The sequence below is a fragment of the Myotis lucifugus genome, unplaced genomic scaffold (genome assembly GCF_000147115.1).
Source record: "Myotis lucifugus unplaced genomic scaffold, Myoluc2.0 scaffold_504, whole genome shotgun sequence".
NCBI classification, from domain to species: domain Eukaryota; kingdom Metazoa; phylum Chordata; class Mammalia; order Chiroptera; family Vespertilionidae; genus Myotis; species Myotis lucifugus.
Genome location: NW_005871552.1, coordinates 497,791 through 512,760, shown reverse-complemented (window position 1 = coordinate 512,760; position 14,970 = coordinate 497,791). Strand labels below are relative to the sequence as shown.

The 14,970-nt window shown below is 42.4% G+C and overlaps 1 protein-coding gene across 2 annotated transcripts in view; it reads left to right on the top strand.

Annotated features, from left to right (window-relative positions):
• ERCC4 (ERCC excision repair 4, endonuclease catalytic subunit) overlaps positions 1-13,065 on the top strand; it is a 28,451-nt gene extending 15,386 nt beyond the window's left edge. For both annotated transcript variants that reach the window (XM_023744977.1, XM_006103752.3), the window contains 3 exons: positions 864-956; positions 7,971-8,083; positions 11,440-13,065. In XM_023744977.1, coding sequence (XP_023600745.1) covers positions 864-956; positions 7,971-8,083; positions 11,440-12,173 — 940 coding nt within the window. In that variant the 3' untranslated portion in view covers positions 12,174-13,065. The remainder of the gene's footprint in view (positions 1-863; positions 957-7,970; positions 8,084-11,439) is intronic.
• Positions 13,066-14,970: the final 1,905 nt, after the last annotated feature.

Genomic DNA, 14,970 nt, shown 5'->3' with positions numbered 1-14,970 from the left:
CTCACTGTGTCAGAGGGAAATGGAAGCCCACAAATGGTGAACGACTTCCCTCAGCCATGTGGCACATTCATGGAAGAGCTAAGGTCTCTGGACTCATTGTCCAGTGGTCTCTTCCCTGTTCACACTTCAAAGAATCTAGGAAGGTGAAGTCTAAAAGAAAAATCGAGGGCTGCAAAAGGGAAATATCTCTGATAGAAGGTGCAGGAAAGGGACAGAAACGGTGCTTAATTCATCTTCATAGCAATAAGCAAGGTAGAAAAGCAGACCTTTTCTAAAAGAAAAGCATATATCAAGTTATTCCTTGAGGAGCCTGTTGTAACCCATATGTCTTCAGTGTCTGTGTGCTTATGTAAAATGTGCGATGACTCAGCGCTGTTAAGACATGAAGAAGAAAGAACTGAGAAATTGCTTGTGAAGATAAAGTTCATATAGATTTCATTTGTTTACTTCTCACTAACATGCACTTTCATAAGCTGCTTTTTACGACGACTGTCCAACTTCTTAAATGCTTGTTTGGCAGAGATGCAAAGAAACATTGAAAATAGAGAAGCCACTGAGATTTTGTGTTTTCTGATTTGTTTGTAGATATAAGGAAAGAATTATTCTATCCCTCTCGTTCTATTTCACTGTTTACCTAAACTCTGTTCTTCCTTTGGCAAAAGAAAAGACCCATGTGGCAGTGAGACCTTTAACAGGTGGGGTTCAGGCAGCTAAATTTCAGTATGGTTAATGGAACTTGTATCCTTAGTCCAATATTTACTATTTGAGCACTTCAGGTTGCTGATTTCAAATGCTATGCTCTTCCTTTCAGGGATTACAAGTTACGTCTTTGCAATCTAAAAGAGTTCTGTCCTCACTTGCAGGGTTTACTTTCTCATATACGGAGGTTCGACCGAAGAACAACGTTATCTCACTGCTTTGCGGAAAGAAAAGGAAGCTTTTGAAAAACTCATCAGGTAATGCATAGACAGTAGGAAAGCAGGGACTCTATTGGAAAGGCTTCTCTGGGCAGGGCAATGTCTAACAGCCCTCTGGGAGGATGGAGAGGAGGAGAGGTTGGGGAGGATCACATGTAGGTAAACCCATCTCCAGTTGCTTTTCAGTGCTTTCATAGGATATTAGAAATGTGCCTGTAAAGAAATATAACTAAAATACTGCTTTTCTAAGGTATATGTTCTTAAAACTCTCTCTTCCTCTCCCCATGCACAAGATTTCTCCCATTCCTTTGAACTATGATTTTTTAAAAATCCCTGTACAATTTGCATTGTCTGTGGTGCGTGACTGCTTGGCTATTTACTGGGAAATACTTTTTACATCCAGGTCAGTTTAGATCAGTAGATTGCTCTGGGAAAATATTTTTGAAAAGGTGTGATCTTTATCTGAACATAAGTGTATGCTTTTGAGAACGAGTGTCCTACATATCTCGTCCTACGAGTGTTCTACATCTAAATAGAAAAGGCTTCTTAGTTTAATATAAGGAAAATGTTTGTCAGTGAGATATTCACACACTGGATGGTGCCGGGGTTCATGTCCCAGCATCAAGAAGGGTTCAGGAATCTGGAAAAGGCTGCACGCAGATGACATAGGAATCCAGAGACTATTAAAGAGCCCGGAGACAAGTTATAATTTTGAAAGGCATTGGGGGTCAGAGGACCTTCAGCTAAAGGAACTGAAGACTTCCTCCTTGTCTAGGACCCTTGCTTTTATTAACACAATTTGTCCTAAGGCAAGGTGGAGGTAATACACTTCAAAGGGTAAGGTTTCAAAGGGTACAGAGTCCATTGTCAGTTTGGGGAATAGCCTACGGCTATCCAGGTGTTTGGCCAGTAGGAGGCAATAACATGTAGATTAAGATGCCCTTTAACTGTCTGGCAGCCACAATCAGTTTACTATTCAGGTTTGGGGAAATGCCTTTAGCCATTCCCAACAGGTGACTACATGTGTGACTCAACCCTGTTGAGTTCCCAAGTTTCATCAACCTTTTGATGAAACTCTTGAAATTATGACATGCTGGAATTGGTTCCTGGCAGGATGGCTACCTCTCACCCCTGGTAGTGTTTGAGAAATCTGATAACCTCCCACCAGGGACATTGTCAAGGAGATCACAGCTTGGTGAGGGAAAATGGATCAAATGATCCCATTAGGGGCCTCAGAAGCCAGGGCAGGGCTGGACAGGGCATCCTGGAGTTGAGGCAGAGAAAAGGTTAGACCAGAAGAGACTATGACCTGAGCTGAGAATAACGGCTATACCCATCTTCCAGGCCTCTAACATTGGCAGTGTATCAATGGCAGTGAGAAGGCAGAGACCCTTTTTCGTGGTAGCTAGCCTGCCAGGGCCCTGGGCAAAATTTCAGAGTCGACAGCCATCCTCCAACACTGGCTGTGGACTCTCAGTATATGCATAAAATATATACAGACCCAGTTTGTCCAGGGGTGTTGAGTGAATCAGTGCCATTGAGTCCCCATGGAGGGGCTCAGCATACCACGTGGATATATCTTTTCCCTCCTCTGTGATTGTGACATGCCTTATTCATGGAGTCTTCCAGCTTCTAGTCATACAATTATTAGTCCTTTCAGCCTATGGAAATATATTTTCTATTAACATGTTTTGTGGAATGGTTTATATGGTATGTGTTTGGGGGGTTGCACGTTTTTTGAAGAAGTACTTCAGAAAGAGTTATAACAAACTAGGTATTATATAGACTATCTGTTCTTGGTCCAAAGTTTTTAGTGCCTCTGTGTCTTCTATATCTTTACTTTCCCAAGATTCAGTCAACAGATATTTATTGAGCATCTATTATGTGCCAAGCCCTGTGCTTATTTTAAAGTGCTTAAGTTACAGCAGTGGTGCAGAAAATGTCTCTGCCCTCCAAGAACTTGTCCTCTAGTGAAAAAGACAAACATTAAATAATTAAGCATTCAATGAATATTAAAATAAATTGACACGTGCAGAGTGTTGCAGGCTATGAAGGTAAAAGAGATGGGTGTAACAAGAGAGTGTGTCAAAGAGATCTAACCCAGTGTTAGACTAGGGACATCCTCACTGCAGAAGTGATCTTTAAGCTGATACATGAATGTGTGCTAGTCGCTAGGTAGACGAGGTGGACAGGGGGTTGTGTTGACCAAGGGTGTGTATGAAGGTTCAGAGGTGCAAGAAGGCTGTTGAAAGATTTAAGACCTGACTCCAAAGGCAGTGAGACACCATTGAAGAGTTCTAAGTATACTTTTAAAGGCTCCCTCTGGCATCAAACTGAGGAATGGATGGAGCAGGGAAAGTAGTCAGGAAGCTATTGCAATTGTCTGAGAAGGTGGTAGCCAAGATCCAGTTGATGAGGAGAGAGGAACAGATTTAAGAGAGATTTAGGAGATGGAGTCAGAGAACTGGTGATCCTGGATGTGGGCTGGTACCTTCTAAACATTCCTTCTTTCTTTTTAAAACATCCTTTGCTTACGGTTTCTGTGATTAAAGTAAGTGCCACCACGTTACAAATGAGCACATAAAGCTAAAATATTCAGATTAGGTTACTCACATTGGTCTTCCTGTTGAGGATCCCCAAGACTACCCTAAGGCTCGGTGATTCACTAGAAGGACCCACGGGTATCTCACACAGTTACGGTTTATTACAACAACAGGATACCCATGACAATCAGCCAAGGGAAAGAGCACCTGGGGCAAAGCCCGGGCAGATCCAGGCATAGGCTTCTGGGTGTCCTCTCCCAGAGGAGTCACACAGCCGAGCTTAATTCTCCAGCAGCAGTGCATGACGGCTCACGCAGTGTTGTCCACAGGGGAGCCCAGCTGAGCATCTTTATTGAAGGTCAGTCTCACAGACACAGAGTACCAACCTGACAGACTCTACCCCTGAAGCAAAAACACATTTTAGCATAAAGCATCTGATCCAACTGGTGCTGTGTGGCCCCAGGCCTCAGGCATACAGAAACCAGGCAGAATGCTCCAGGGGCTCAGAGCTCATCTCCCAGAAGCTGGCCACGGGCCAGTCCCCAGGAGACGGGCCTTTCTTAGGAATGTGCAGGGTTTGAGCAGCCCAAGCCTGCTGAGTTAACACTTCCTGCACAGTGCTGTCGCCTGAGGAGCCCCATCGGGTGTGGGGAGGAAGGTACTGAGGAGGTGAGTTTTTATGCCCCGGGCTTCCTTCATGAGGCTGCCTCTTCTCTGGTACAGCAGGGAGAAGAGTACTTTAGCAGATTGTAGCACGGTATTGGGGACCCCAGGTCCTTCCTGGTTTATGTAAGTAATTCTGTAGATAGAGGGCTCGGTGATGAGGTGTGGATAAGCCTGGCGCTTACTGGAAATCTTACTCAGCAGAACCCGGAATGTGGACTGTCTCCTACATTTCAATCTATACAATAGTCTCCATTGCAGATGTTAATGTAATTTTATCTAAGGTCTGGCATAATTTTCTAAACTCTCTCAATGGTGATTGTCTACTTATTATAAGTTAGATCTTCCCATATTAAATAGCAGAGAGTAATACTATTTAGAATCTTAAAATACTTACTTTCTCAGAAAACCTGGGGAATTTGGGAAGTGTTTGTTTTGAAAAGCAAAATATATGTGAGGTGCATTGCTGAAAGGGCATTTGCACTGAACCTGTACTTGGAGAAAAATTTAATGTCAGAGTCAGATAATGTGCTTTTGCCAGGACCTCCTTCATGGGTGATGTAAGAATAAAAGCAGTGCGACTATTTAAAATAGCCAGAGAAGAATGAATCAAGCAAGCGAGCTGGTGATGAAAAGATTGTTTGATGGGACTGCAGATGAGTAGATTACAGATGAGTAAAGAGAAAAAAGATTGCACTTCTAAGTATTTATAATAAAATGCTCCCTGGATCGGAAAATTAGTAATAACATTCTGAGTACACATAGTTTTGGAAAGGTCACTGCTTTTCAAAGGAAAGGGGCAAGATTATCTGAAATGTTACAACTAGAAAATATGATCACAAAATGGTTAGCATGAGGGCTTGAGTAAAGGCCCATTGGAAGAGACTTCAGTTCAGCGCCTCCTCCCTATATTGTCATGTACAAGCAATTCACGCATCACTGAAGATGTTGAAGGGAAAATAAGAAACTTCAGTATTTTAGATTAAATGGAAGTAAGAATCTGAATTTTTAAATTATTTTGTGTCTGTCACAGAGAGTACTTGAATAATTATGTAAATGGTGAAAGCAAGGGACTGAATATAATTATGGCAGATTTCTGTTAAATTTGAGAAGACAATATTTTCCTCACAGCTGTGGTTTCAGGACTATATTTTTTCTCAGACCCAGTTTGCAGTTATGTTATAACATTTAATGGTAAACTGGCTGTTTTATTTAACAATATTGATTGAAACAGTTGTGGAATCACTTAAAAGTAATCTTCAGTTTTTTAGCATAATCATGGATGATTAGGGGGTAAGGTTACCACATTATAAGAAAAGTACACTTAGGTCTGGCCAGTATGACTCAGTTGATTGGGCGTTGTCCTGTGCACCAAAAGGTTGCTGGTTCGATTCCCTGTTCGGGCACATGCTTGGGTTGTGCAGGAGGAGGCATGCAAGAGGCAGACCATCACTGTTTGTCTTTCATCGATGTTTCCCTCCCTCTTCCTTCCTCACTCTCTAAAATCAATAAAAACAGGTTAAACAAAGAAAAGTGGACTTATAATAACAGCTAACCTTTTTTATAGTACTAACTATGTGACAGGCCCTGTTCCGAGTGCCTTACATAGAATCCTTGTAACAGTTTTTTGAGGTAGGTTTTATTATCCCCATTTTACAGATGAAATCGAGACACTGAGCCATTAAATGACTTGCCTAAGATCACACAGACAGTAAGTGATTTCAAATCCAGGAAATAAGGATTCTCCAGAGTCTGCACTGCACCATGCTGTCCCGCCACTCACAGATTACAAATCCATCAGGAGAGGGGAGTGCTCCCAGGTGTGATGTGCAGCTTAGCCAGTGTAAAGAATAGAAAAAAAGAGAGAAAATCTCAATGTTAACCCAAATGTGAAAGAAAAAGAAATTTAAGAGCAATAATTTTTTTGAATGATTGGTTCTTTGTCCTCAACTAGAGTCTAGTAGATACAATGGAACGTAATGAGCGGCTGCCAGAGCCATTGTCATTGTAAAGAATTTTCCAGCAGGCAACACTTGGCACTGGTATTGAGGATAAGGAGGAAAAATTGAACCGGAACTGCTGTCTAACACCTTGCGTCTAAAATGATGTACTGATTATAACTGTGCGTTTGTATATCGTTTCAAATAGAATGGAAATTAAAATTATAATATCTATTCTTCAGTGCTATCATTTAGTGGTACCCAGCTCTAAAATCTCCTTTGTCATCCAGAGTGGTTGGGGAATTGGTCCATCTGGTTTCATTTCCTTTCGTTTGGAAAGTCTTTGCTGTTTAACCCTTGTTGAAATTATTAGTTAATATTGAAGATTGCTCTTCTGTTTCACCTCACCCTCGTCTCTTTTAGTGCAGTTTGTTCCATGTTCTCCCATCTCTCATGGTTGCTTTGTTTCCTCAACTCAGTAGGAAGCCCTACAGGGAAGAGAACAGCCTTATTGTTCTTGTCTGTCATATCTTGTACTACTTGGACACAAACAGTACTTGCTGTTTCAAGGCCCTGGCCAGTTTGGCTCAGTGGATAGAGCGTTAGCCTCCAGACTGATGGGTCCTGGGTTTGATTCCAGTCAAGGACACATGCCCAGGTTGTGGGCTCAATCCCCAGTAGGGGGCATGCAGGAGGCAGCTGATCAATGATTTTCTCTCTCATCATTGATGTTTCTTTCTCTCCCTTCCTCTCTGAAAAAAAAAAAAAAGAATATAACGTACTTTTTCTTTGGTTATAGATGATTTTATCATGGTTGTAGTTCCTGATTACAAATCTTTGTTATGAATGTGCAGTTGTGTTGATTTAAGCAGTATAAGGTACTGAGCTCCCTTGAAGACAAGAATTATCGTGTAACTATCTTTGCATCTAGAGTACCTAGCACAGCACATAGGCACACTGATAAATATTTTTAAATAAATGCACCAGTGAGTGAATCAGTGCTGAGATGCTGATTTTTTTTGTTTAAATCTCAGTTGGAAATTTGCTTTCTTGAATCAACCCTGATTTTTTCCTTTAAAATTGAGTGATTAATGGTTTTTTTTAAAATCGGAGTTCCATTATGTATATTTTATTTTCTAAAATCATTGATTTTTAACCATCCCTATTTATGATTACTCCCAAAGTATCCTACATAATAAAACCCTAATATGCAAATCAACTGAATGGCAGAACAACCAGTCACTATGATGAGCACTGACCACCAGGGGGCAGACGCTCAATGCAGGAGCTGCCCCCTGGTGGTCAGTGCGCTCCCACAGAAGCCAGGCTCATGGCTGGAGAGCGCAGCGGCGGTGGTGGGAGCCTCTCCCTCCGCCGTGGCAGCACCAAAGACCCCTCGGTGGATGTCTGACTGTAAGCTGGCAGGCAGACATCCTCCAAGGGGTCCCAGACTGTGAGAGGGCACAGGCTCAGCTGAGGGACACCCCTACCCCCCCCCACCCCCCAGTGCATGAATGTCGTACACCCGGCCTCTAGTTGGAATATAAATTATTTAAATTATTTTTAATGCTCAATAACATATTAGCATGTTTTTTGATTAAATGTTTCAATAATTTATCTGCAGTGTTTTTACATGCTTATTTCATGTCTGAAAGTGCTTAAAGAACGTATAAAATAGAAAATAAACAGCAGCTTTTTTAACTCTGGGAGATGGGAAGTAGTACCCAACCAAAAAATCGTTTTCTTGTCCATCACTTGTCTGGGCATATTGACTTCTCAAGTATTTCTTGTATTCTTTTTTACCACTATAGTCATGTTGGTCATTTTCTATATTATAAGTTACAAAAGATGAAAGTCTGGAATTTCTAAATTAATTCCAAAATGTTTAAAGTGTTTTTCTCTCGCAGGGAAAAGGCTAGCATGGTTGTCCCGGAAGAAAGGGAAGGCAGAAGTGAAACAAACCTAGACCTGGTAAGAGGCTCCCAGTCGGCAGGTGATCCCACCGACACTCGGAAAGCAGGTGAGTCCTGCCCTCCTGTTGCCTCTAACGGAGGCTGTGAGATTCCAGAGTTTCTATGCCGAGACTTGGTTTTCTCATCAAACTTAAAAATGGATGTCTGCTCCCAAACCCAGTCTCCACTCTGCCATTTAGTAACCCTGTGTCCTTCCTGAACCTCAGGCTCCTCACCTGTAAAATAAGGGGGTGTAGTTGATGCACCCCAGCTTGGAAATTAGCTATGTTTCAGCACTGCTTTTAAATGTGGTTAGTTGAGACTGAATGTACTTTTGCAAAGAAATTTTTGTAAATGGTGGTTAGGTTCTTATCTTAACTGGAAGAAGCCAGTTTAACCAGAGATAGATGAGTTGTTTAGGTACATTCCCACTTATCTTTCTGGATTTGTTTATTGCTTCTTGAAGCTTCTCCAGATCCCAGGGGTGTGCACTCTCATTGCTGTGCAGTATCCGAACTGCAGCAGACCACCAAGACCTGCTGAGTCCCAATCACACCCTGACCCAGGAATAATATTTCCCATTCCCGCATCCATTTCCCCATGGCAGCAGCTGAGATCAGTCAAGTGACAGAGAAAAGCAATATGATTGAGTTGATTTAACCTTTGGTGGCGTCAAGCACAGTCAGAGCAGTAGGTCTCAGAATTTAGTGTAATTAAGAATAACCTCAGCCCTGGCCAGGTGGCTCCGTTGGGTGGAGTGTCGTCCCATACACCCAAAGGTTGCAGGTTTGTTTCCTGGTCGGGGTGTGTACGGGAAGCAGCTGATCAATGTTTCTCTCCCACATCGATAATTTCTCTCTCTCTCTTTTCTGTCTCTCTACCTTCCTCTCTTTATAATCAATAAACACATATCCTTGGGTGAGGATTATTAAGAAATAAAAATAACCTCAGATGCTTGTTAAAACTGTGGACTTACAGGCCTCAGTTCATAGGCATTCCAGTTCAGTAGATCTGAAAGCGTCTCAGTGGTCCTTGGATCATCCTTTGGGAAACAGTGCCTCAGAGCATCTAGGTCTTTTGGAAGAAGATTCCTATTAACTTGAACAGGTTGGTGGCATTTCATGCAGAACTTTAGAATGTAAGGCAGTGTGAAGGAAGATAGATTTGAGTGTGGAGGTACCACTCAGAAAGCTACTCACAGAAATCTGTCCTTTTGAGTTCAGTCCTCTGAGCCCTGTGTTAGTTGCCTATGGCTGCTGGAACAAATTACCACAAACTTAGTGGCTTGAAACAACACACATTAATTATGTTACAATTATTATCTTCCTAGGGGCCCAGTGCATGAATTCGTGCACATTGAAAGGAACTGTGGGCCACGAAGCTGTGGTGGGCACAGGGGCAGGTCTCGGCCCATCCTCACGCCCCCACCCGGCCCCTCCCACCACAGCCCCCAGTCCCCTCTCTACCGGCAGCCCCGCTCCCGCTCCCACACGCTGATGGCGCTGGCCCTGCTCACACCCGCTGCTGGTGTTGGCCCTAATCACTCCACACCATCAGTGGGTGTGAATGGCGGCTGCCGGCCCCAATCGCCCCTCAGGAGCAGGGGGAGGTGGAGAAGCCCTGAGGGGTGATCGGGGCCCGGCAGCTGCCGCTCGCAGCTGCCACTCACACCTGCTGATGGCACTAAGTGATCGGTGCCGGCAGTGGGTGCGAGCAGGGCTGGCACCAGCAGCAGGTGCGAGCACCAGGCGGGACCACAGCACATGGGAGCAAAGAATTTTCAGTAACCACCAGAGGCCCACCCCGATGACAGCAACTGGTGCCCTGCCTTGGTCTGGCGTCCCTGCTCACCTGCTCCACCATCACGCTGCAGCCAACACCTGCCATGTTCCGCGCTCTGCTGCCTGCTGCCGATGCCCACCATGTTCCGCGTGCGCCCCCTGGTGGTCAGCGCATGTCATAGTGACTGGTTATTCGGTTGTTCGGCCGTTCGGTCTATTTGCATATTAAGGTTATATATATATATATAGATAGATAATTCCAAAGTCCTGTGGGTCTTACTGGGCTAAAATGAAGGTGTTGGCAGGGCTGCATTCCTCCTTGGGGGTCTGGGGGAGAACCCCTTTCCTTTCCAGGTTCTAGAGGCTGCCTGCATTCCTTGGCTTATGGCCCCCTTATCCACCTTCAAGGACAGTAGTTCCAACTCTAACTTTCCCGCTTTCCTCTTTCACCTGTAAGGACACTTGGTCCTGCTTGGATAATCCCAAGTCGTCTCCCAATCTTAAGCTCTGTAATTTAATCACATTTGCATATAAAGTCACATATGTATGGGTTCCGGGGATTAGGACATGGGCCTCTTTACAGGCTGTTATTCCACCTACCACAGCCTTTGTGTAGTGAAGTCTTTAACCCAGAAGCAGTAGCATCCCCTGAGAGCTTGTTATAAATGACAGAGCCTGGGATTGACAAAAGTAGGTTTATAGTTGTAATACAAATAAATAACGTAATAATTAATAAATAATGATACAAGAATAAACTGTTTTGTAGTCTCACAACTGTAAACCTACTTCAACTGTAAACCTACTTTTGCCAACCCCTGTATAGAATTTGCTCTTTACCATATGATTTCACTTATATGTGGGATATGAAAGGGGGAGAGGGTACAAGGGGTCAAATACGTGGTGAGGGAAGGAGACTCGACTCTGGGTGGTGAGCACACAAGGCACTATACAGATGATATATTATAGAATCAGCCACCTGGCACATATAGTGTTAGCAAACAATGCCACCTCTATAAATTTAACTTGAAAAACAGAGTAAATCTGGGTATTAGGAATTAAAAAAAAAACAAAACACAACAGAATTTGCTCTTTAACATGATCCTGGTGGTTCACATGCACATTACAGTGTGAGGGGCTCTGTTCCACGGTGTTCTTGCTTTTCCTACCGTCTTCCGTTTTCCCACCTCGGGACCCATTGATAAAAGCACTCAAAGTTCCAAAATTGTTCCCAACAGCTCGTAAGGCAATTTGTTCAGCGAGTATTTTTAGGCATCTGCAGTGTGCCAGGCTCTGCCCTAGGAACTGGGAATACGTAACCAGTGAAATGTGTTCAGTGCAATGATGAGGGACTGCAGAGGGAACGTGATAGCACATGCTGGTATTTATGAATCATTGTTAGAAAGGAAGCACCCATTGATTCTAACTTTCCTATTCCTTCTATTTAGCTTAAGAGAAATTGCCTTTACTTACTTTATAAACAAGCCTTTTTTAAAATATAGAACAATATGGAATATTAACACAGTACTATGTAACCATGCATCATAGATTAATAAAAAAATAATTTTAAACTTCAATTGTTGTATTCCATCTTCTACAAATTCTCCCTCAGAAACATTACTTAAAATGCTACTTTTCCTTAATAGGTGGCCAGGAACAGAAAAGTATACAGCAAACTATAGTGGTGGACATGCGTGAGTTTCGAAGTGAACTCCCATCTCTGATCCATCGTCGGGGCATTGACATTGAGCCAGTGACCTTAGAGGTTGGCGATTACATTCTGACTCCAGAAATGTGTGTGGAACGCAAGAGCATCAGCGATTTGATCGGCTCTTTAAACAACGGCCGCCTCTACAGCCAGTGCATCTCCATGTCCCGCTACTACAAGCGACCAGTGCTGCTGATCGAGTTTGACCCCAGCAAGCCTTTCTCTCTCGTTGCCCGAGGCGCCTTCCATCAGGAGATCTCCAGCAACGACATTAGTTCCAAACTCACGCTCCTCACCCTGCACTTCCCCAAGCTCCGGCTTCTCTGGTGCCCGTCCCCTCATGCCACCGCGGAGCTGTTTGAGGAGCTGAAACAAAATAAGCCGCAGCCTGATGCAGCGACAGCCATGGCTGTCACAGCGGATTCTGGAACCCTCCCCGAGTCAGACAAGTATAATCCTGGCCCCCAGGACTTCTTGTTAAAGATGCCGGGGGTGAATGCCAAAAACTGTCGCTCCTTGATGAGCCACGTGAAGAACATTGCGGAATTAGCAAGCCTGTCACAAGACAAGCTCGCAAGTATCCTGGGGAACGCTGCAAACGCCAAGCAGCTTTATGACTTCATTCACACCTCTTACGCAGAGATTCTATCGAAAGGGAAAGGGAAAAAATGAACAATGGTGGCTGTTTACTTACCTCCTGACTGTGCTTGTCAACTGCTCTTTGCCAGCTGTGATAGGTCATTATTAATGATGAGCTCAGTATTTCATTCTCTCCCCATGTTTTTAATGATTGTGCTGTGTTTTGTAGTTCAGTGGATCAGAAGCCAAGGTTTCTCCCTGAACTTTGCATTTAAGCACCTTCTTAACCTTTTCGTGCCAGCTCTCCCTCCCTCCCTGCGCTGTCCACGCCCGAGTGCGTGTGTTCAGTTTTTGAATAAGGTGTATCAGGATCAGGTAAAGTTTCTATAAGTGCGTATAGACGGCCACTTGTGAGACAAGCTGGAGTTTATGTGTGCCGCACAGACCGACAAAGCACACAGTCGTGTTTTCACCCTCTGTCTGTAGAGGGCCCCTGGAACTCTGAGAAGGAAACATTTTTTTGCCACCCCTGACCAGTTTCCCCCCACATCTTCCTCAGACATCCTTCTGCCACCTGTCTGCCTCTAAGAAAACTCATGGGGGTGTCCTCCTACTAATTTAAGACAACCACCTCTAAAACTGGCCCATTAATTTTCTAGACACCTGAATAAATACAGATGTAGCACTCAGTTGTTCCAAACCAGTATTTTTAAAACATAAAATGAATTACCTATTTACAGAATTTTATGGTGTAGGTGAGGAATGCTTAGAATTCTGTTTTTACTGATAGTTAACATCCTAAAGATTTTGTTTTCCTTCCTTACGTTGAGTTAAAAGGACTGGAAGTAACTGGAAAATCAATTTATAGATTATATAAAATCCTAAAGAAATATATATATATGTATTTAAAAAATTATAAAGAACCCTGGCCGATGTGGCTTATTAGTTGGTTGAGCATCATCCCGTACACCGATAGGTTGCCCATTTGATCCCCAGTCAAGGTGCGTGTGGGAGGCAACCGATTGATGTTTTTCTCATCTTCTTTCTCTCTCTCCCTCTTCCTTCCTCTCTCTCTCAAAAGAAAATCAATAAAAAAATTTTTTTAAAAAATTCATAAAGAAAAAAAAACTCATTGTAAACCCGATTGATTTCATTTGACTTTTAAGGTGTACATAAGGGGCATTCATACCATCTTTGTGCAGTTTTTAAACTTTTATATTTAAACATTATTAACTTAAGTCAGTGGTTCTCAACCTTCCTAATGCTGCAACCCTTTAATACAGTTCCTCATGTTGTGGTTACAAATTGAACATAATTAAAGCATAGTGATTAATCACAAAAACATGTAATTATATATGTGTTTTCCGATGGTCTTAGGTGACTCCTGTGAAAGGGTCGTTCGCCCCCCAAAGGGGTCGCGACCCACAGGTTGAGAACCGCTGACTTAAGTATTAGTCACATATTTAATAATGAGTAGTAAAATTTCTACCTCAAGAGCTGATGTAGACATCAGTTCCACTAGCCATATCCCACAGTGTAATGTTTCTTTCGTGTCCGCCATGTTTTTCTTTGTCACACTAAGCCTCAACTCAGAGGACACAGTGGACCATGTGACACAAAATGGGCTTCAACTTTAACAAAAGCACTGCTTTTAACTGTCCTCTCCAAACGGAACCATACTGATTCCTTGGTTTCTTGGTATGTTAACGAATGTTAATACAGTTACAGTATATGTGGATTTTGCAAGGATACTTGCAGAAATGAATTGAGGGGCATCAAAGAGCCCTATTGGTTATTGTAGAACTCTGTTCAGAGATTTGGAGCGTAGAGAAGAGGACAAGAGACAAAAATTAGTTTAAGGTAGATTAAAGATTTGGGCTACTAATTTTGTTTAAAATAGGGTTAAAATATACCCTTGAGAATAGAAAACAAAAATGTCAGATACACATACCATTAAAATCATAATTAAAAGGAACTTTAAAATAGCTGTACCACCTCAAATAATCATGGTTAATATCATTTTTATTCACCCTGTCCTATCAGTTTAGCTTGAGGTATGTAGTTTCTATTATTTCGTTATTTCTTCTTGTACATTCCACCTGCCTTTTATTGTTCTTTCATTACATAAAAGGAAGAACCTGACAGCACATTCTTTGATAAGGGTTTTATTACAAGTTAAATTTTCAAAAATAAGCTTTTAAAGCTACCGTTTTAAACAATCGGAGTTATTAGTACAACTGAGGTAATAGTGTTCATTGTATTTAGAAAGCCAGTGGCCCCTGACTCTCAAGTGCTGTTTCTTGCCATTGTACCTAGTGGACATTTGAAAACAGGTGCATCGTCTCGTGTATATGTGATGCATGAGCGATAGTTTCTAATGACTCTACGTGGTCATTATGAATGAAAGGCTCCCCCCGCCGAGTCCTCTCCCAACTTAAATGTATGTATTTGAAATGTGTCTCCAGTTGTGGGAAGCCTTTAATACACCATCATGTGTTTACTTTTATCAAATATTTTTTTTGTGGCAAAGGAACTAGAAAGGCACAGTTGAAAAATTACTATAACACTTTATATCCTAGCACCATTTCGTTAGCTCTGCCTTTTTCTTTGAAAGTCAGAAACATCCAGTATACATATGAACTCATGCTTAGCTTTTTAAAAACCTGAGATCAGCATTATTTTACTTCATGTTTTTTACATAAAAACTTGAGCATATGAAATAGTGTGATAAGTTGACTTGTTCACGTCATTGTGCCTCTATGTTTCCTTAAAATTATACAAGAAGAAATCACTTTTAATAGTGGCCGTAAATAATGTCCTTTGACAATAAGTTGCTGTTTCTTCGATCTGTTTCTTCAATCAGAGGCTTCACATGTCTACATATGTTTTA